The following is a 19,594-nucleotide window of genomic DNA, read 5'->3' as shown; positions in this document are numbered from 1 at the left end:
GGTTACAAGGCTATACCGGTTTACATTGGTGTCATTATTAAGTGTGTTATCATGTTTAAATCCGCATACTATATTGCATATTGTTATAAGAAACAGAAAATAAAATTATAGGTTCAGGTTTCAACTCAAAAGCAAATTATTAATGAGTTTAACATTGTCTATGTCATTTGTATAAAATCATTCATTACAAGAGCAAAATATGCGGAATGATACAATACAATATGGTGCAAAGAGAGTAGCAGCAGATAGGGAAACAATACAAATCTTTAGCTATACGTAGACGCTAGACATATAACGACAATTAGTTTGGGGGAAGAGGAGGAGAACACGTGCGAGAAGGCTGGAAAGTTTGACTTGTCGTAACGGCAAAGCGAAGCATCTCTATCGGTAAACTAAATACAATGAGCTTAAGGAAATAAAAAAAACGAGAGGATATAATTCGGGGGATTGAACCCGACGTGAATCGAACACGCAACCTTCTGATCTGGAGTCAGACGCGCTACCATTGCGCCACGGATCCTCGGTGCTTACTTCTCTTAAATTAGCTAATTATACCTATGTTAGTGATAAAGCCCCCTTTCCGATTCTAATTTCCCGACGGAACAAATTAGGGTTTATCTTCGTCGATCTCTCTCTCTCTCTCTTTTTTCTCTAGAGTCTTGTTCGTTTCTGACTCCCTCTGCAACTATCTCAGCGTCGTCGCTCTACTCTCCGGAGTCCCCCTTAATTATAGATAGGCCCTATATATCCCTCTGCCACTTTCTCCGCCGCCGGAGTCTCTTTAATTCGTTACTTTTAAGGTCCGATTTTATATTACAGACAACTTCGCATGTATCTATGTAGCTTACCCTCTTGTTAGCTAAAGTTTTAAACTTGCCCCATTAATTTAGTATATTAGCCTTAGGATTCTGGGCTTCTCTTCATTAGAAATAACTCTGGTCTCTTAAGCACCTAGTGAATGCCTTTACATCTGATCTCTGAATCTTGCAAAACATGCTTCTTCTTCTCTTAGGCAATGGAGGAATTAAGCCAAATCCTCAAGACCAATAGCACCGATGATCTCACTTGGTTCTGCTCTCTCTCAGAATCTGAGCTGGTATATAATATTGTTTGAGGCAAAACCTTTATTTCTTCAGTCAAGCAGACATATTGATCCGTGTTAGTAATAATAATGACTATCGATTTTGTTTTTTGCAGGATTTGCTCATCAGCTTAAAGAAGCTAGCCATTCAGCGCGCCAAAATATGTGGTCATCAAGAACTAGCTGACAGTTTTGATCTTAAGCTGCTCCGAGCTCTAGGTTCTCTTCTAACTTCTGACACTTTTTTTTTATCAAATGTTTCCAGCACATCAGGATTGTTCTTCGATCTTATGAAACAAGAATGGTATTTTCGCAGGGCATGTGGTAATGGAGTATGTAAGAAAAAGGGTACGAGATGACACTTCTCTTGCCCCAAGTGTTGTTCATCAACTCAGGCTTTTGGATGATTGTAATCTGTTGAAAACGCATGTTAGTGATACTATAGACATTGAGGAGATTCTGACTGGAATCTGCAAAATCAATTCAAAAAGGAAAGCGCGGAAAAGGTTGGTAGGGAGTCTAAACAGAGTTAGTTAGTGTCTTCCATGCTAAGCTATATGATATTTATGCTTTTTTTTTTTTTTTTTGTGTTTGAAGGAGGCGCTAGGAAAATAGTTGTTGTTGCGATGGGGAAATCTGATTGCTTAAGAGTGAACAGTGAGAGGAAGCAAATGGAGGAGCAGGGAGCACAAGAAGACGGATTTGGCCAAGAATGCAGAGCATGGTCTTTTGAATATTGATCATATTCTCTGGTGTTTCGGTGACGCACGGTGGTTGCAACCGTAAAATGTTTGTAATTGAGGATGGTTTTCTTACTTGCTGTGCTCAGTCGTTGATAATAGCAATTATTAATTAGCTTTACTTTGTGGTCTCTGGACAAAATTTTGAAAAGTTGTATAAATGTATGTTAGAAGACATGGATTTGTTGATTTGATTGAAAACACCAAAGTTCGTTTATCCTCTGTGTTAATTATTTAATGTGAATGTGATGGCATTTTTGTTGAAGGTCAAGCGAGCAAAATATCTGCTTTATCTAGCAAGCACGTAGATGGATGTGGAAGGTCTTTGATATCTCTAAAACTCGTTTCTTTCGATATCCAAATCCAGTTTGAAACAACTTAAATCAGTCTTTTCATCTCTATACAGATAAAAATATAAAGGGAATCATAACAATGTGGTTTAGTTTATAATCTTGATGATTTTTGGTGTTTGTGTATTACAGGGTAAAAGCTGAAAGCTGATCTCATGGCTTGGTTACTGGAACAAAAGCTCCTCAACTTTGCAGGTATTGTCGTCGAAGCAGTGACGAGCGAGAATAAAATTACAATTATCACTACATACATGTCTGAGTCTGACAGTGGAAGCTTGATAACTACTTGTGGAGCAGAGACCAACTCATCCAGACCCTGGGCTGGCACATCTAACTTCCAAGTCTCAGGCTTTTTTTTTTGTTGAGCTCGATCGAGGGTGTTCATAAGTTGGCTGTTTTGAATAAAAGATATTGTAACAAATGACATAATCAAGGCTCTTTTTGCTAGACAATATTGAATATTTTTGGTAGTGTAGGATAGTAGTGGTATATTTGCAGTGACGTCTATAATTAAGCTGGCATTAATTTAAACGGAAATTACGATAAAGTTCTGATTTTATTACGAAAGCCCATTTTGGTTACTCCTAATGGATAAATGACGCAACATTAGAAAAAGACCTTTTGTTAGAGGACAAAATGGTCAAAACAAAGAAAACGTAAAACCCTAAATCATCATTTGCAATCTTGGCAATTCTGTCTCATAAACCCCTCATCCCTCCCCACAACGAGTAGCTCTCACTATCCAATTTCTTGATCGGCTTGCGCAGTGCACTGTCTGTTTGTTTACACACGTACGTAATCGTCTCTCCTTCTAGTTTCTTCTGTTTTCCTTCTCTATTTCGGATTTCTCTTCCCTTTTGTTTGGGGGTCTGATCTAATGGTTTAAGTGGAAAGGCGTAGCCTTTCTTTCGAATCTGTGATATAATAATACTATAGCTAGCTCTATTTGTTAATAATCTGATCTGATATTTTTGTGGGTGTTGTGTTTTTTCTTTAAAAAGCAGGTAATTTCCAGAGAGAGAGAGAGAGAGGAAGCATGTTCGCTCTTTCCAAGGTTTTGCGGAGGTTAGAATAATCTCTCTGATTTCTTTTAGAGGTGTCGTCACTATATGTGTTTTCCTAGAAATAGATTTCGATTAAAGTGGAAATGTTTTAGCTTTTGATTTTGCCTTGAAAATGCCTTTAATTTGGAAACTAAAAGCGCAACGATTTTTTGTTTTGGCAGAAGTCAGAGACTCCGTTTGGGAGCTTCTTCTTCTGCTGTGTATTCTAAAGATATACTCCAATCCGGAGGAGGAGGAGAAAGGACCTTCTTCACTCTTCAACCCTCTTCTGTTGTTATTTCTTGTAACCGTGAAGCAGCAGCTCTGCCAAGATTTGACGAGATCTCCTCTTTCAGCCAACGTGCTCTTTCCTCCAGTGCTGGCACTAAAAGTGATCAAGAAGAGGATTACGACGACCTCGAAGACTGCTTCTCTGAACTCGGAAGTTCTAAATCAGGCCAAGATTCAAGTAGTAGCGATGACGATGAGGTGGCTCCTGAGGGAAAGCTCTCCGCTGATGAAGATGACAGTGAAGAAGAACTTGAACTTGACCTCACTGAAACTGAGGATAGTAAAAAGACAGTAGAATATAAACCATCTGAACTTTTTAAGACCATTGTCTCCGCACCAGGTCTCGCTATTGGTAGTGCACTTGACAAATGGGTTGAAGCTGGCAATGATATCACCCGTGTTGAGGTTGCTAAAGCTATGCTTCAGCTGCGCAAACGTCGCATGTTTGGTAGAGCTTTACAGGTTTTGTTTTTTTACTTCTCTTGCTTGTTTTTTTAAACTTTCTATCTCAATTTTGGTGCTTACGTTGTTCATCATCTCATTTCTGTTTTGTATAGATGTTAGAGTGGTTGGAAGCGAATAAGAAAATTGAAATGAATGAGAGAGATTATGCTTCTCGGTTAGATCTTACAGTTAAGATCCGTGGCTTAGAAAACGGGGAAGCTTACTTGCACAAGATCCCAAAATCTTTCCAAGGGGAAGTGATTTACCGTACCCTATTGGCCAATACTGTGGCTGCTTGCAACGTGAAGAAATCTGAACTAGTCTTCAACAAAATGAAGGACTTGGGTTTCCCTCTCTCTTCATTTACTTGTGATCAGATGCTTCTCCTCTACAAGAGGGTCGACAGGAAGAAAATTGCTGATGTTCTATTGCTCATGGAGAAAGAAAACGTCAAGCCGAGTCTTCTCACATACAAAATCCTCATTGACGTCAAGGGTGCAACAAATGACATTAGTGGGATGGAGCAAATCCTTGAGACAATGAAAGATGAAGGTGTTGAACTGGACTTCCATACACAAGCTATCATTGCTAGACACTATTCGGGAGCTGGGCTTAAAGACAAGGCCGAGAAAGTCTTGAAAGAGATGGAAGGTGAAAGCTTAGAGGCAAATCGTCGTGCATTCAAAGATTTGCTCTCCATTTATGCCACTCTTAGGAGAGAAGATGAAGTGGAGAGGATTTGGAAGATCTGTGAGAAAAAGCCCCGGTTTGAGGAATCCCTTGCTGCCATCCACGCTTTTGGAAAGCTCAATAAAGTAAAAGAGGCAGAGGCCATTTTTGAGAAGATTTTGAAGATGGACAGGAGAGCTTCGTCTAATACTTACTCCGTTCTCTTGAGGGTTTACGTAGATCACAAGATGCTCTCAGAGGGTAAGGATCTGGTGAAACGAATGGCTGAGAGCGGTTGCAGGATTGAGGCAGCGACATGGGATGCTCTCATCAAGCTTTATGTGGAAGCTGGGGAAGTTGAAAAGGCTGATTCTTTGCTGATCAAGGCATCGAAACAGAGCCATACAAAACTGATGATGAACTCTTTCATGTATATCATGGACGAGTACTCAAGACGAGGAGATGTTCATAACACAGAGAAAATATTCCAAAGAATGAGGGAAGCTGGGTATACATCTCGGCTTAGGCAGTTCCAAGCCCTCATGCAGGCTTACATAAAAGCTAAAGCCCCTGCATATGGAATGCGAGATAGAATGAAGGCGGATAATATCTTTCCAAACAAATCCATGGCAGCACAGTTGGCTCAAGGTGATCCATTTAAGAAGACAGCTATCTCTGATATTCTGGATTGAGTAGTCTCTCTCCCTTTGCTTTTCTTCTTTGTGCTTGCAAGAAGTATCCCATTTGTCCTCCTAACGTTTAGTTTGAGAGAGTAACGTTTAGTTTAAGAAGAGTCTGCTTAGTTGCTGTAATTTTTAATGTTTATGTTGGGTTCTTTGGTGTTCATCATCACACTTGAGAGACCTTCAAGCCTCATGATCATCATACTTCTTCTATACCAGCTGGTTTTGGTTTGAGGATACATTTAGAGTGACATTCGAAGCTGCACGTATTCCATGTTGGATGACTCAGCAGCTCAGCCACTCATCTTTTGATTGGAAAATAAATAGAATACCTCAAAAACCATGATAAAACTCAAATGATAATAACAGAGAAGGTTACAATAACTCTGCATATATCATGAACACAAACTTATTAAGACCTTTTTAAAATCGCCCCAACTTCTTTCCTTTTAAGGCAGGGCAAAAAAAAGGCACAAACACTATCAATTGAGAGCTAAGACAACAAGAAGTGATCACTCAGTCACTCACTCCACTAGGTACAAGTCTACTAATGAATGGGGACATGGCTGCAAGAAGCGCCTTGGGACACTCCTCATGTGGTAGATGGCCGCATCCTGAGATTGCTACTAGCCTCTGTTTGTTGGCATGTATAATATTAGTTGAGGCAACAAGAGAGTTTGATGTGTTTAATTAAATATAATATTAGTTAGGACTTACGGAGTTTACGAGTTTTGAAGCCATGACTTGGGAGGACTTAAGCGAAACAAGTGCATCTTCTGCTCCAGCAACGACTAATACTGGTAAATTTTCCACTGCCTTGAGAAGTGACAATGCATTTTGAGTTGGAAGCACCATCTCGGATGAGAGTCTGCCTATCTCGTGAAGTGCCTCATCCCAACCTTCCACATGAAGTGGAGCCTTGTATAGCCTTAAGACGTCTGTTGTCATCTTGGATGGGTCATACCAAGCTCGACGATTCACCACCTGAGCTATTTCAGTGCGTAAAAGCGGACGAACAAGGTGTTTCTTTCCAAGTGATGTATGCAAAAGTATTCTTGCAAAAGCTGGAACTACTTCCCTCGTTAAGCTTACATTAAGCAAAATCACTCCTTTAACTTTGATGGAATCTTTTGATTCTACCAATCTCTGTGCAGCCTTGAGAGCAAGCAAACCTCCATCATCATGGCCAACCAAGACTACAGAAGCAAATCCCATTTCTTGGCAAAAAGCAAGAAGCATATCTACCTGGAACCCATAAACAGATCAATGAGTGTTTGATAACGTTTCTTTCTAAGTGCAAAGACAAAGCTCCCATGAGTCTGAAATTGAACTGAAAGTTTTACCTGATTTTCCAGAGTGTAAGGGTTTGGCATCTCTCTAGCTTCCAAATCCTTTTTATGTGTTCTGACTGTTAATCCCCATCCAGGCCTGTCAAATGCAGTGACAACACATCCAAGCTGATGGGAGAGAGAACCCATCACATGTCTCCAAGAAAACACTCCTCCGCCAAATCCATGGACAAACACAACACCAAATTGACCGCTTCCATCCGCATTTTGCTGTTTCGTGGCACCAAAACTGGACACATTCATGTCATCCTCTCGACACCCATCTTCCTGAATATCTTTGAAAAGAAGAGGAGAAGCATGATCTAACAGAGGGTCGTGCAAGGAAGAGGAAATGTTGAACAGACTGCTATAACTCCTATGGTGGTGGTGATGATTGAGCTTGTTTCTTGTGACCATGCTCAATAAACTCCTGTCAAGCTTCAACCGTCCCGCCATTTCCTCTGGTACATTGAGCATAGAATTGGTTTCAAGAGAAAGAGTTGAGGACATGGAGTACTGCGGAGGAGAACCAGGTGTGCAAATCTTGTAATGCAGAGTGAGCCCTCTGACATTAATGAATAGGCTTTCAAGATCAGCAAGCAATCTGACAGGGAGCTCTCCTTCATCATGGGATGCTGAAGAAGGCAACTTTCGACCATCCAAGATCGATGCCTTTCCTACCAAAGGAATGGGAGAACGTGGGACTTTATGGTAACCCCCAGATAGGACACTTTTGCACGAAAGAACCTATAACACAGTCAAAAAGATATATAGATCAACCTTTTAAAAAAAAGAAGAGAAAAGGTGTTAAAAGAAAGAGTATCATAGACGAGGATAATTAAGAAACTCACAGATTCAGGGTCAACTCTGTGATACAAGAGTTTCCTCCTAGCTCTGCAACTTGTTCTGTAAGAAACAACCATATGACCAAGAGCAAAAACCAGAGATGAAAGGAACAAAACAGGCATCCCCCAAGACTTCTTGAGATGGAGTCGTTGCCTTGACGGAGATGACGACGAGGCTTCCGCAATAAGTTGAGAATTAGCAGTGAAAACGCAAGCTTTAACTGAAAGAAGGATAATTGAAACAACAGAACACATGGATACAGTTCCAAGGTAAGGACCGTGCGACACCGCAGGAGCATCAGAGAGAGAGTAAACACCTGTTGTGTCGATGAAGAGGAGGAATACATTATATCATATACATATTCGAGAAAACAGAGCATTAATAAACTAGCTAGAGGTAGAAAGAGAAGAAGAAGAAGAATCCATACAAATGACAAAGAAAGATCTGACGAGGGAGACGAGAGGGATATCAGTCAAAGAGCTCTTGAAGGCGTATCGAGTAAGATGCTCCTTAAAGCCGTAGCAGGTCAAACAGGTGAAGCTCGAAAGCAAAAAGGTGGGAACCAAGACGTCGCCGATGGCTACAAGCACAGGCAAGGACGAAACCAAAAGAGAAACCAACATGGCAACCATGAAGAAGAGCGTCCTTAAGCATCTTCTCGCTTTATCTACCATAAACCAACCTTTCCCCATTGCTTTCCCCGACAAAAAAAAAGTAAAGGAATATACAAATCCGAGAATCGAAGATCACACCTCCGGGATCACAGACTCTTTTCTTGTCTCCTTTGCTTTAAAAATTTAAATTATGTGGGGGTTGGAGGATGAACCCTAACGAGAAGAGACGACCAACAAAACTCCACCAACTTCGAAGGAGGATTTCGCAACGAAGGTGGTGGCGAGTTGGCCATATGCCTTGGATGCAAAGAGAAAACAAAAACAAAAAGTAATGAGTGAGAAAAAAGAATGAATCAGAAATAAAGAGGGAACGCCATTGCTACGATTCTGAAATCGAAGAAGAAAAAATTTAGGAATTTCAGAATCGCAGGAACGGCTGCGAAACAACAACAACAAAGAAAGAAGAAGAAAATCAAAAATAAAAAAAAAGGGAAAAACTTTTTGGTTGACGATGATCCGTAATTTTTAAACTTTAAAAACAAAATAAACAAAAATCTCCGTTTTCTTCTGCTCTTTTTTTTCTACAAATTTTTTTTAAAACATACATTATTGTTATTATACTCTATAGTACTATAATCATTTCAACCATACTTATAAAAGCAATTTTTAATTAATTATTTTGTAAAAACAATAAATATCTTGTTTTTTTTACACGACTTTGTTCGGACCATTCTATCATAAGTCTTTTTATTGGACTAATCTACCCTTTTTATTATGGAAAAAAAAAAAAAAACCTAAGCATAGAAAGACACTATACTTAGCAGTGCTATTTTTCTAAAAACCAGTGTTGTAGTTGTTTCTATTTGTGGAAATATTGTTTCTGTAAAAAGTAAATTCTTTTTCTAGAACATATATACATATATATAAACAGAAATTATACGTTCATGATGACAGACTTGTTTTGTTTATTTTGGAATACACACTATATAAAACTGATATTTTCTATTATTAGTATTTATTCACCTAGATCTCTTATTATTCCAAAGCTTTGCAAACTAAATTTAAGAAAGAAATAATAATTTAAAGAAAACAGTGTAGATGACTGTTATGCCCCTATTGAGAAGTACTTTAACAGTGACAACGGACTGTTTTTAATTTTTTTTTTAAATTATGTGACCGTTGTTAACTTTTTTTTTTTTTTTTTTTTTTTTTTTGAACGAACCGTTGTTAACTTTCAAACTTGCTTAATAAACAAGACAATATCCGTTATTAATTACTTGGCTTTTCACATGTTATGCAACATTAATAAGCTGTCAACAAACTATCTTGCTGTAACAAGATATCTTGTCCAAAACTATACTAATAATTAATGTCTTGTTTCGGATTACATAATTCAACACACAAAGTTCAGTGGCAAATATATCATCAAATACTTGCTAAGCTAGCGTTAGTTGGTGGAAGAAGGTTTTGATGAATGACGATGTTATGTATGAATTATGATAAGTGCTTTAGTTTGACCAGAGAGACAACTCAAATGCATGAAACACCACCAATCCACACAGAGACATTACTAATAGTAATAGAGAGATTGCATAGAAAAGGCAAACTACCAACTGAAAAGAGCAAAGATCACGTGCATGGGTCCCAAATCCCCACTCCCTCTCTGCTCCAACTTTCACACTTTTTGAGCAGCAACCTGTTGCCGCATCTAAAGCTGCCCGAGGTACAATTCCCCTCGTCTACGAGTACAATAATAATAGCCAAAAGAAGATGTTGTATTGGCTTTGTTTGATTTGCAAACTTCATTAGGTTTAATTACATTCTTATAGGGCTTTATAACTGAAAACCCAGCTTTGATTACTTTAGGCTTGACTTTTTGCTCCCCAACTAGTCTCTCAATCTGAAGTTTTCAAATCTCTCCGTCTGAGAGATTCCGATGCCGGAACACCGCTTCAGCTTCTTCCGAGGTAATTTTTTTTTATTCCGATCGTTCTGCTTCTGTTTCATCGATCACATTGATAAGAACAAAAGAAAAAAAAAAAAACTAGGGTTGATATGGGAGTGAAATCGGTGTGGTTTGCTTTCTACTATATCTGGTTCATGTTCGTTCTAGTCTTTGTTACGGACCTCGTGTTTTGCCGTACGTTATCACTTGATCCGGATCCGTGTGACTCGATGAATCAGAGAGAATTTGAGAAACTCAGATCGGATCAGCTAACCGTTCTAATCAACGGTTACTCAGAATCTCGGATTCCTCTTCTGCAAACCATCGTGGCCTCGTATTCAGCAGCCTCAGTCGTATCATCCATCTTAGTCCTATGGGGTAACCCTAACACACCTGACCAGGTTCTTGACCAGTTATACCACAACATGACTCAGTATTCGCCTGGTACTGCTTCCATCTCTCTGATTCAGCAATCTTCGAGCAGCCTCAACGCCAGATTCCTCCCTCGTTCCTCTGTAGACACTCGTGCTGTTCTGGTATGTGATGATGACGTCGAGGTTGACCGGAGATCGCTGGAATTCGCATTTTCCGTGTGGAAGTCTAATCCTGATCGTCTCGTTGGAACGTTTGTGCGGTCACACGGTTTCGATTTGCAGGGGAAAGAGTGGATATACACTGTTCATCCTGATAAGTACTCCATCTTGCTGACCAAGTTTATGTTGATGAAACAAGATTATCTCTTCGAGTATAGCTGCAAAGGAGGTGTGGAGATGAAGGAGATGAGGATGATTGTGGACCAAATGCGTAACTGCGAGGATATACTGATGAATTTTGTTGCTGCGGACATGTTAAGAGCAGGGCCGATCATGGTTGGAGCTGAGAGAGTTAGGGATTGGGGAGATGCGCGCAACGAACAAGAAGAAGAACAAGTGGATGAGGGAGTGAGAGATGTGGGACTGAGCAGTAGAAGAGTGGAACATAGGAAGAGAAGAGGAAAGTGCATTAGGGAGTTTCATAGAGTTATGGGGAAGATGCCGTTAATGTATAGCTATGGTAAGGTTGTGAACTCTGTTGGGGAACAAGGGCTGTGTCGTAAAGCAGGAAATCTTGTGTTTTGTGACCGAGGTTGAACGCTTTGTCTAAGCTTATTATGCGTCAGAATCACTCGACCTAAAAGAATGTGCAAGTTCATCATCGCGTCGCGTGTAATAGCCAACAAGCAAGTTAGCAGCAACATGGAAACGAAGCATTCGAATAAGCAGAGAGTAATACTGTAGGAATTAATTTTGGTAAAAGAAGAAGCTGCTGGGTTCTGAGACTGAGAATATAGGAAATTTGTAAACGGGCCTTACAAACTACTACAAGGCACAAATATCTCACCAAACTCAAAAAAGTTACAAATTAAAAAGCATAAATGTAAAATGTAAAGTTTATGTGTAAAATAACTAGGATGTTTTATAGCATTACGTAAACCGTTAAAACTAGAAATCATTGTAAGCTAAAAAATTGTTACCAAGAACATATGCATATACTAAGTAGAGGAAAAAACAGCCAGATTTATATACGAGCAATGTATGTAAATACATCAAAGTGAGTATATTTTTGTAAAATTATAAAATAAAGTGGTAACTGTATAACGTGCGGGCGTTACATACAAGTCTACAACTAATGTTATCATTATGTACACTAACATACAAAAAGAGGTGCAGCTAAAAAATTAGCGTGGCAAAGGCGGAGCCGTCGGAGGAATTTGGTTTTATGAAAGAAAACAAGAGAAATATCTTGGGCAGCTGTCACAGCCGCAGGTAAAGGAAAGGTGGTGACGTGTCGCCATAAAACACCGATTCTATTTGTATTTTGTCGCATTCTTGCGTATATGTCTCGGTAAAAGCGCCTCCTTAAGTACATATCTTCCAGAACCGTTAACTTTTAGACAAGTGGAAGATATCAGTACCCTGTCAGTACCGTTGGCGTTGGCCTTGTTAAAAAAGGTTACTACTACTTCTCGTGAAATGATTTGGACCCACTTTTACAAGTGTTAATCTTTGTCATACCAAAATAAAAAAATAAAAAAAAAAGGGAGAGGATCTTCTTTTCCTAAAAAAACAAGCTCCATTCCATTGCATGCCTTTCCCTTTGGATATTTTCCTTTGGCAACTTAGGAACACTGACAAAGTGACAACCGAGCCATCGCTTTCTTATCCCACGGCTCTCAGTTATCCTCTCAATTTGCTTTGTAGATGTACGATTCATGATTTCATATCTTTACTCAAGCAGCACAGTTGTTTTTCTTCTTTTTATATATATCAAAGAAATTATTCTAGTATCTTTTGGCCAGTTGTGATCCATCCCGAAAGAATCTACGCAATAATTGAATTAGGAGTACTAGAAAAGGCAATTTCTAAAAGTCTTATAGTTAAAACATTACTAACTCAATACTCACACGATAACATGTAGTTTTCTTATGTATGTATATAAGAACATGAGTACATCTTTAACAAAAAAAAAAAACATGAGTACAATATTAAACAATCATATATCTTGCAAGATATATGATTGTTTGAACATGATTTTAAACATGTGTTTTGTTTTCTCTCTATTTTTGGTGGACCTCATATTATTTTCTATGGGTTCGATTCAACTCCACTAAACAAGCTAATGATGCTGCCCGAGGACCATTCAAAAAGAGTTGGTGGTGGCTTCGTCCTAAATTATTCCTTTCTTTACTTATTACAAGACTTTTATTTTTCATAATTGAAGCAACGACATGTCACCTACATATGCCTCTTGAAAAATATGAAACCACCTTCTCAGTTCTCACCTTATATCAACGAATGGATCGCATATATGTTGGTCCCTGGAATATAATTATTCGATACAAAAGTTGGGTGTGCAAGAAAAAAGAAAGAAATGCTGGAAAGGACAAAACATTCCACCAAAATTTGTAGAGTTTGGTCATCTTATTTTGACGTCCTAATTTTGGGCCGCCGGCGTCGGAAATAAGCGGTCAACTTGGAGGAGGATGCAAATTCTTTCACGTTTTAAAAAGTAGGAAAAATTGACATCAAAACAATTGAGTGTAGATGACTTATTCATTATCCCACCAATTATGTAAAATCATAAACCTCATATATATCTTGTTTTGACCTTTGACCACATATATATATATATTTACTGAAAGGTATATTCTTTTGCATTATTACTACCCAACCAAGTTAACAAATTAAAAGTAGAATTAGAGATCAAAATTTTTGTGGGTAACACTGTTATAAACTCCATCAGATTTTGAGAAGCCACAAATGAATATATTTTGTTAATATTTAAATGACACGTGATTGAATTTTTTTTTTTGGCAAGTGATTTAATTTTCACCAACCAAAAAAATGACACATGATTTAATATAGGTTAAGTGTAATAGACTAATAGCCAATTAGCAGTTATAGCCACCAACTACAAACAAAACCTCACAAGGAGTACCAAAAAGGTCTTTTGACTTGGGAAAAGGAAGGACAAAACCTTCGTGACTTTTTCTATGTTCGCCATCAGATGAACAAGCTCACATGGTTCAACGCCAACACCGCAAATTTATCTTCCTCGAGACAGCTTTGATTTACATAATTGCGAAAGATTAGCCTGCGTTACCACAATTACATTTATACCGGATCAAAAAATATCCTTCTTTTAAAAGGAGATATATACATTACCACATTTGTTAATATTCAATTGGCGAAACTATATTCTTTCACTGCACTAACCAACCAAACCAGTCTCACCTTTATCATCATCTCTCTATCTCATCCTCCTCCTCCATTTCTCTCCGGTATTTCTCTGTATTTGCTGGAGAGAGACAGAGCGTAAGAAGAGATAGAGAGAAATGGAGGCTGCGATACAAACCAGAGGTCTTCTCTCCTTACCCACCAAACCCATCGGAGTGAGAAGCCTTCTCCAGCCTTCCCATGGGTTAAAGCAGAGACTTTTCGCCGCCAAGCCAAGAAACCTACCTGGGTTGTCTCTATCTTTTCACGGGCACAAGAAATTTCATACCTTTGAGCCAACCCTTCACGGGATTTCGATTTCCCACAAAGAGAGAAGCACCGAGTTCATATGCAAGGCGGAGGCCGCGGCCGCCGGCGAAGGCGATTCCGCTGCAGCGTCGCCGAAGATCTTCGGTGTGGAGGTTACGACCTTGAAAAAGATTATACCTTTAGGGTTGATGTTCTTTTGTATTCTGTTCAATTACACAATTTTAAGGGACACAAAGGACGTCTTGGTGGTGACGGCGAAAGGGAGTTCTGCTGAGATTATACCTTTCTTGAAGACGTGGGTGAATCTTCCTATGGCCATTGGGTTTATGCTCCTCTACACCAAACTCTCCAATGTACTCTCCAAGAAGGCTCTGTTTTACACCGTTATTATTCCTTTCATCGTCTACTTTGGGGCCTTTGGTTTCGTTATGTACCCTCTCAGCAACTATATTCACCCGGAAGCTCTCGCAGATAAGCTTCTTGCAACTCTCGGCCCACGATTCATGGGCCCTCTTGCCATCTTGCGGATTTGGAGTTTCTGTTTGTTTTATGTCATGGCTGAGCTTTGGGGCAGTGTGGTCATCTCAGTTCTCTTCTGGGGCTTTGCTAATCAGGTGATTAAACTGGTCCATGAATTGAACTTGTGCTGACTAGTGATTTATGATCTTCTTGCGGTCTTTTTTTTTTTGTGCTTTTTCTGTTTAGTATAGTCTGATGTGTTTATGGTTTGATGATAATAGTCTTGATTGCTGCTGAGTTTGATGTGTAATGATGCAGCGAATGTGATTACAATCGGGGACGTGTGAGTCTCATAGCATTGCTTCACTATTTTTGCAGATCACAACAGTGGATGAAGCCAAGAAGTTTTACCCTTTGTTCGGACTTGGAGCCAATGTTGCGCTGATTTTCTCAGGAAGAACCGTGAAATACTTCTCTAACTTGAGAAAGAATCTTGGTCCTGGAGTTGACGGCTGGGCTGTTTCGTTGAAAGCCATGATGAGCATTGTGGTGGGAATGGGACTCGCCATCTGTTTCCTCTATTGGTGGGTCAATAGATACGTTCCTCTTCCAACCCGTAGCAAGAAGAAGAAGGTATGGTCGTCTGCATAAGCTTTTGTTCTGTTTTGGCAACTTATCAGGACTCTTCTGATTTGCTTTTCTCTGCATATCTTTTACAGGACAAACCAAAGATGGGAACGATGGAAAGCTTGAAGTTCTTGGTGTCATCTCCATACATTAGGGATCTTGCAACTTTAGTGGTGGCATATGGTATTAGTATCAACCTTGTGGAAGTCACATGGAAATCAAAGCTTAAAGCTCAGGTATATAAAGCTCCTCTTCATCCATCTATCTCTTCATTCTTGATGCTTCCAATTTCTAAGTTCATTCCTATGCTCTTTAGTTCCCTAGCCCGAACGAGTACTCAGCATTTATGGGAGACTTCTCAACCTGCACGGGTATTGCAACATTCACAATGATGCTTCTCAGCCAATACGTATTTGATAAGTATGGTTGGGGAGTAGCTGCAAAGATCACCCCAACTGTTCTGCTATTGACCGGTGTTGCGTTCTTCTCTCTGATATTGTTTGGCGGCCCATTCGCACCACTTGTTGCCAAGCTTGGTATGACACCACTACTCGCAGCTGTGTATGTTGGTGCCCTTCAGAATATCTTCAGCAAGAGTGCCAAGTACAGCTTGTTTGATCCTTGCAAAGAAATGGCCTATATCCCATTGGATGAGGACACCAAGGTTTGCTTTTTCTTCTCTCTTATAAAGAAAGCCTAGTGAATAAAGTTGTGGTCGTTTAGCTTTCGGTTTGAGCCGTTGTGATGTGGTGCAGGTTAAAGGGAAAGCTGCAATTGACGTGGTCTGCAACCCTTTAGGAAAATCTGGAGGAGCCCTAATCCAGCAGTTCATGATCTTATCCTTTGGATCACTAGCGAATTCAACGCCATATCTAGGAATGATCTTGTTGGTTATAGTGACTGCATGGTTAGCTGCGGCTAAGTCGCTGGAGGGACAGTTCAACAGCTTGCGGTCAGAAGAAGAGCTTGAGAAGGAAATGGAGAGAGCTTCATCAGTGAAGATCCCTGTTGTGTCTCAAGACGAAAGCGAGAATGGTTCCCTAGGAGAATCTCCAAGCAGTTCGCCAGAGGAGTCAGCTCCAACCAACAACATGTAGAAAGGGTTTCTTTTGATTTTGGTTTTGTTGGGGGAAGGTAATTAGGGGAAAGGAATAAAAAAAAATAAAGATCTTGAGAGTGAGAAAGATCAATCTCTCAAACAATCATGGCCCTTTTTTCACCACTGTCTCTAGTTTTGTTAGCTTATTTGAACATTCTTTTCAGTTCAATGTGGTATTACGTTCACACTGATAAACCTGTGTCTGTGTGTATTGATTAAAGTAACATGACTTTAATATGAATAAGTTTAGATTTTAGTTCTTCTACTCACCAAAATATTTAAAGTTGAATAATGCTCGTTCAAAGCCATACTTTGATTTCTCTTGCTACTACTGGGGAAAAAAAGGGACAGCGTTGATGCGGAAAAAAACGGTAGGTAGTTGAGAAAAACCGATGAAACAATTTAATTTCCGTACGATGCCGGCGCAATTCAATAAATTCTCTGTTCATAAGGGACTCCTAATTAAATAAGGATACAAAAGCATATGACACGTCGATATAACAAAACAAAACAAAACAAAACATGGACTCATCGATTGTCTGAAAAGCCGTCTTTTATCCAACTTCTCCGGGGGTGAGGGGTATCCCAATCTTGTTTCTTTGTACTAAAACTAGAATTTGTCAAGAGAGAGAGCGCTTTCATTTCACTGTAGATCCCATCATGGAGACAACTACCACGCCTCTGCTCCCCGGCGGTGATCGCAGCCGATGCGGGTGGCTCCGCCGTCGTCTCCGCCTTAAAAACCCTCTTTCTTCTGAACTTTCCGGCGCTGTCGGTGATCTGGGTACCTTCATCCCCATCGTCCTAACACTAACTTTAGTCTCCAATCTCGATCTCTCAGCCACTCTCATCTTCACTGGGTTCTACAACATCGCCACCGGTCTCCTCTTCGACATCCCTATGCCCGTCCAGCCCATGAAATCCATCGCCGCCGTCGCCGTTTCCGAGTCCCCACACCTCACTCCTTCTCAGATCGCCGCCGCCGGAGCTTCCACTGCTGCCACGCTTCTCCTTCTCGGGGCCACTGGAGCCATGTCTTTCCTCTACAACCTCATCCCTCTCCCAGTCGTACGCGGCGTCCAGCTGTCTCAGGGTCTTCAGTTCGCCTTCACCGCTATCAAATACGTCAGGTTTAATTACGACACTGCCACTCTCAAGCCCTCTTCTTCTCCGCGTACTTGGCTCGGCCTCGACGGCCTTATCTTGGCTCTAGCTGCTCTTCTCTTCATCATTTTGTCCACTGGCTCTGGCAACGACAGAGACGCCGAAGAAGGTGGAGACTTGGCGGCAGAGACTTCTAGCAACGAAAGAAGCCAGTCTCGCCGGAGGAGACTGCGGCTTCTGTCTTCGATTCCATCAGCGCTCGTAGTGTTCGTAATCGGGCTGGTGCTCTGTTTCATACGCGATCCATCCATTTTCAAAGACCTTAAATTCGGCCCGTCCAAGTTCCATATTCTGAGAATTACTTGGGATGATTGGAAGATCGGGTTTGTAAGAGCGGCTATTCCTCAGATTCCACTGTCTGTTCTCAACTCAGTTATCGCCGTTTGCAAATTATCCAATGACTTGTTTGACAAGGAACTCTCTGCCACTACAGTCTCTGTCAGCGTTGGGGTGATGAATTTAATCGGCTGCTGGTTTGGTGCTATGCCAGTTTGTCACGGTGCTGGAGGGTTATCGGTGCCAGGAGTGGGTTGTCCGTTGTCTTTCTTGGGATAGGGAAACTGATTGTGGGTCTCGTGTTTGGAAACTCGTTTGTAAGGATTCTGAGCCAGTTTCCGATTGGAATTCTTGGAGTACTGTTGTTATTCGCGGGAATTGAATTGGCGATGGCTTCCAAAGACATGAACACCAAAGAAGAATCCTTCATCATGTTGGTATGCGCCGCTGTGTCTATGACCGGCTCGAGTGCCGCCTTAGGGTTTGGGTGTGGAGTTGTTCTGTACTTGTTACTGAAGCTTAGAACGTGAGACTCTTCTTCGGTTACTCTGTTTTCCCGGTCAACAGAGAAAACAGAGACAAAGTCAGAAGAGCCATGGAGGAGCAAGGTTGGTTTGTGGCAGAGTTCAATGGGGTCACATCAGATACAAGGGAGGACTTGCTCACCGGGATGAAGGAGATGTATGATCTGCCGTACGAAATCAAGATCAAGAACGAGAACCACAAGGTCTCACACGGGTACATGACTATGGTGGTTGAGGATTACCGGATCCACGAGAGCTTGGGATAGATTATGCAACTGAGCACCAAGCTTGCAAAGACTTCTCTAAACTACTCTGGCCACAAGGAAACGATCCCTTCAGGTAAAAGAAACAAAGACTTGCATTTCTCTCATTCATATTGTCTTGGGGTGGTTGTAAAGTGGTTAACACATCTCCTTTTGATTTTGCAGTGAAACAACACATAAGTACGCAACAGCAGTAGCGGAGCTAGAGCAGAGGGTGATGAGAATGTTGTACGAGAGCTATGGAATGGACGAGAAGAAGCACTCGGCGAGTCATTCGGAGTCAACTCGATACCTGTTGAGGATGCTGAGTTACCGGAGACAGCGAAACGGTGAAGCAAACACGGGTTTTGTATCACATACTGATAAGAGTTTCATGAGTATCCTCCACCAGAACCACGTCGGAGGTCTCCATTTAAAAACCATGACCGATCAATGGGTCCGGTTTAAACCCTCGCCGACAAGATTCGTCGTTCTCTCCGGCATGGGTCTGACGGTGAGTTCTCATACACGGGATCAACCCAAACCCTAAATAAATAAAATTTGAAATATTTGTTGTTTGTGTTTATGATCAAAGGCGTGGAGTAACGATAGGATAAAGCCATGTTACCACAAGGTAGTGATGAGCGCAGATGAGATTCGTTACTCTTTAGGGGTTTTCTCCTTCCACAAAGGCACGATTCGTACGCCGGAGGAGCTCGTCGACGAAGAACATCCCCTCCGGTACAACCCTTTCGAGCACGACGGCCTCCTCCGTTTCTACGAGTCGTACCTCAATTCCCTCAAGAAATCAAGCGAAGATCTCCTTCAAGTCTACTGCGGCGTCAACCCCTGAACCAACGTATTGCTGCTTTAAGTATTCGTAATCATGTGTGTATAAAATTTTTTAATATACTATTATTTATAAAAAAAACTCTGTTTTCGACATTCGTAGTACTTTAAGTATTCGTATTGCTGCTTTAAGTATTCGTAATCATGTGCGTATTAAATTTTTTAATATATTATTTATAAAAACTCTGTTTTCAACATTCGTATGTGTATTTTTTAATTTTATAGATACAAATCATACAATGATGCAACTCTGTTTTCGCATAATTAATTAACAACCACAACTTTGATTTAATTG

At 40.5% G+C, this 19,594-nt stretch overlaps 6 protein-coding genes, 1 non-coding gene and 1 pseudogene across 9 annotated transcripts; 6 read left to right on the top strand and 2 right to left on the bottom strand.

Moving 5' to 3' along the window:
• Positions 1-434: 434 nt before the first annotated feature.
• Positions 435-2,038, top strand: LOC104752498 (uncharacterized). The gene is made up of 5 exons (XM_010474655.3): positions 435-800; positions 1,013-1,096; positions 1,198-1,300; positions 1,398-1,587; positions 1,679-2,038. Exons 2-5 carry the CDS (start codon positions 1,016-1,018, stop codon positions 1,686-1,688), a joined length of 384 nt encoding a protein of 127 aa, XP_010472957.2. The 5' UTR covers positions 435-800; positions 1,013-1,015; the 3' UTR covers positions 1,689-2,038.
• TRNAW-CCA (transfer RNA tryptophan (anticodon CCA)) lies at positions 449-520 on the bottom strand. The gene has a single exon. It is a non-coding gene; the product is annotated as a tRNA-Trp (tRNA).
• A 672-nt stretch (positions 2,039-2,710) lies between the features above and the next one.
• Positions 2,711-5,538, top strand: LOC104752497 (pentatricopeptide repeat-containing protein At1g80270, mitochondrial). Of its 2 annotated transcripts, none has more exons than XM_010474652.3 (4): positions 2,711-2,962; positions 3,176-3,236; positions 3,397-3,967; positions 4,063-5,538. In XM_010474652.3, the coding sequence occupies exons 2-4, from the start codon at positions 3,208-3,210 to the stop codon at positions 5,308-5,310; spliced, it is 1,848 nt and encodes a 615-aa protein (XP_010472954.1). In that variant the 5' UTR covers positions 2,711-2,962; positions 3,176-3,207; the 3' UTR covers positions 5,311-5,538. The 2 variants fall into 2 exon arrangements, with proteins under 2 accessions (XP_010472954.1, XP_010472956.1); XM_010474654.3 differs by having other exon boundaries at positions 2,769-2,962; positions 3,173-3,236.
• A 92-nt stretch (positions 5,539-5,630) lies between these two features.
• LOC104752496 (uncharacterized) lies at positions 5,631-8,980 on the bottom strand. The gene is made up of 5 exons (XM_010474651.3): positions 7,903-8,980; positions 7,481-7,791; positions 6,645-7,376; positions 6,019-6,546; positions 5,631-5,934 (listed from the first exon to the last, which is right to left on the bottom strand). Exons 1-5 carry the CDS (start codon positions 8,165-8,167, stop codon positions 5,818-5,820), a joined length of 1,953 nt encoding a protein of 650 aa, XP_010472953.2. The 5' UTR covers positions 8,168-8,980; the 3' UTR covers positions 5,631-5,817.
• Positions 8,981-9,582: 602 nt separating this feature from the next.
• On the top strand, positions 9,583-11,522 carry LOC104752495 (glycosyltransferase family protein 64 C3). The gene has a single exon (XM_087490396.1). The coding sequence runs from the start codon at positions 10,145-10,147 to the stop codon at positions 11,162-11,164; it is 1,020 nt and encodes a 339-aa protein (XP_087346522.1). The 5' UTR covers positions 9,583-10,144; the 3' UTR covers positions 11,165-11,522.
• A 1,936-nt stretch (positions 11,523-13,458) lies between these two features.
• Positions 13,459-16,503, top strand: LOC104752494 (ADP,ATP carrier protein 1, chloroplastic). Its single transcript, XM_010474649.3, has 5 exons — positions 13,459-14,673; positions 14,897-15,151; positions 15,238-15,381; positions 15,462-15,809; positions 15,901-16,503. The coding sequence occupies exons 1-5, from the start codon at positions 13,909-13,911 to the stop codon at positions 16,240-16,242; spliced, it is 1,854 nt and encodes a 617-aa protein (XP_010472951.1). The 5' UTR covers positions 13,459-13,908; the 3' UTR covers positions 16,243-16,503.
• Positions 16,504-16,631: 128 nt separating this feature from the next.
• LOC147926050 (molybdate transporter 2 pseudogene) lies at positions 16,632-18,242 on the top strand (annotated as a pseudogene). The gene has a single exon (XR_015584556.1). The product of XR_015584556.1 is annotated as a molybdate transporter 2 pseudogene (transcript).
• On the top strand, positions 18,223-19,496 carry LOC104752492 (putative 2-oxoglutarate-dependent dioxygenase AOP1; the record flags this gene model as incomplete). Its single annotated transcript, XM_087492846.1, is given in 4 exon segments — positions 18,223-18,460; positions 18,463-18,547; positions 18,637-18,964; positions 19,046-19,496. Coding segments are annotated over 4 exon segments (909 nt in total), but the record flags the coding sequence as incomplete, so codon positions are not given.
• Positions 19,497-19,594: the final 98 nt, after the last annotated feature.

Source organism: Camelina sativa, chromosome 16 (assembly GCF_030686135.1).
Source record: "Camelina sativa cultivar CO46 ecotype springtype chromosome 16, ASM3068613v1".
In the NCBI taxonomy this organism is placed as follows: Eukaryota; Viridiplantae; Streptophyta; class Magnoliopsida; order Brassicales; family Brassicaceae; genus Camelina; species Camelina sativa.
This window is presented reverse-complemented; position numbering and strand designations above follow the sequence as displayed.

Bases quoted from the DNA above. Each gene is read 5' to 3' on its own strand.
- LOC104752498 (XM_010474655.3), top strand. From the start codon at position 1,016: ATGGAGGAATTAAGCCAAATCCTCAAGACCAATAGCACCGATGATCTC. The intron at 1,097-1,197 runs GTATATAATATT...TGTTTTTTGCAG, and splicing joins CTCTCTCAGAATCTGAGCTG to GATTTGCTCATCAGCTTAAA. The intron at 1,301-1,397 runs GTTCTCTTCTAA...GTATTTTCGCAG, and splicing joins TAAGCTGCTCCGAGCTCTAG to GGCATGTGGTAATGGAGTAT.
- LOC104752494 (XM_010474649.3), top strand. From the start codon at position 13,909: ATGGAGGCTGCGATACAAACCAGAGGTCTTCTCTCCTTACCCACCAAA. The intron at 15,152-15,237 runs GTATGGTCGTCT...TATCTTTTACAG, and splicing joins CCCGTAGCAAGAAGAAGAAG to GACAAACCAAAGATGGGAAC. The intron at 15,810-15,900 runs GTTTGCTTTTTC...GATGTGGTGCAG, and splicing joins CATTGGATGAGGACACCAAG to GTTAAAGGGAAAGCTGCAAT.
- LOC104752497 (XM_010474652.3), top strand. From the start codon at position 3,208: ATGTTCGCTCTTTCCAAGGTTTTGCGGAG. The intron at 3,237-3,396 runs GTTAGAATAATC...TTGTTTTGGCAG, and splicing joins CTTTCCAAGGTTTTGCGGAG to AAGTCAGAGACTCCGTTTGG. The intron at 3,968-4,062 runs GTTTTGTTTTTT...TGTTTTGTATAG, and splicing joins TGTTTGGTAGAGCTTTACAG to ATGTTAGAGTGGTTGGAAGC.
- LOC104752496 (XM_010474651.3), bottom strand. From the start codon at position 8,167: ATGGGGAAAGGTTGGTTTATGGTAGATAAAGCGAGAAGATGCTTAAGG. The intron at 7,377-7,480 runs GTGAGTTTCTTA...ACTGTGTTATAG, and splicing joins ACAGAGTTGACCCTGAATCT to GTTCTTTCGTGCAAAAGTGT. The intron at 5,935-6,018 runs GTAAGTCCTAAC...GCCAACAAACAG, and splicing joins CTTCAAAACTCGTAAACTCC to AGGCTAGTAGCAATCTCAGG.
- LOC104752495 (XM_087490396.1), top strand. From the start codon at position 10,145: ATGGGAGTGAAATCGGTGTGGTTTGCTTTCTACTATATCTGGTTCATG.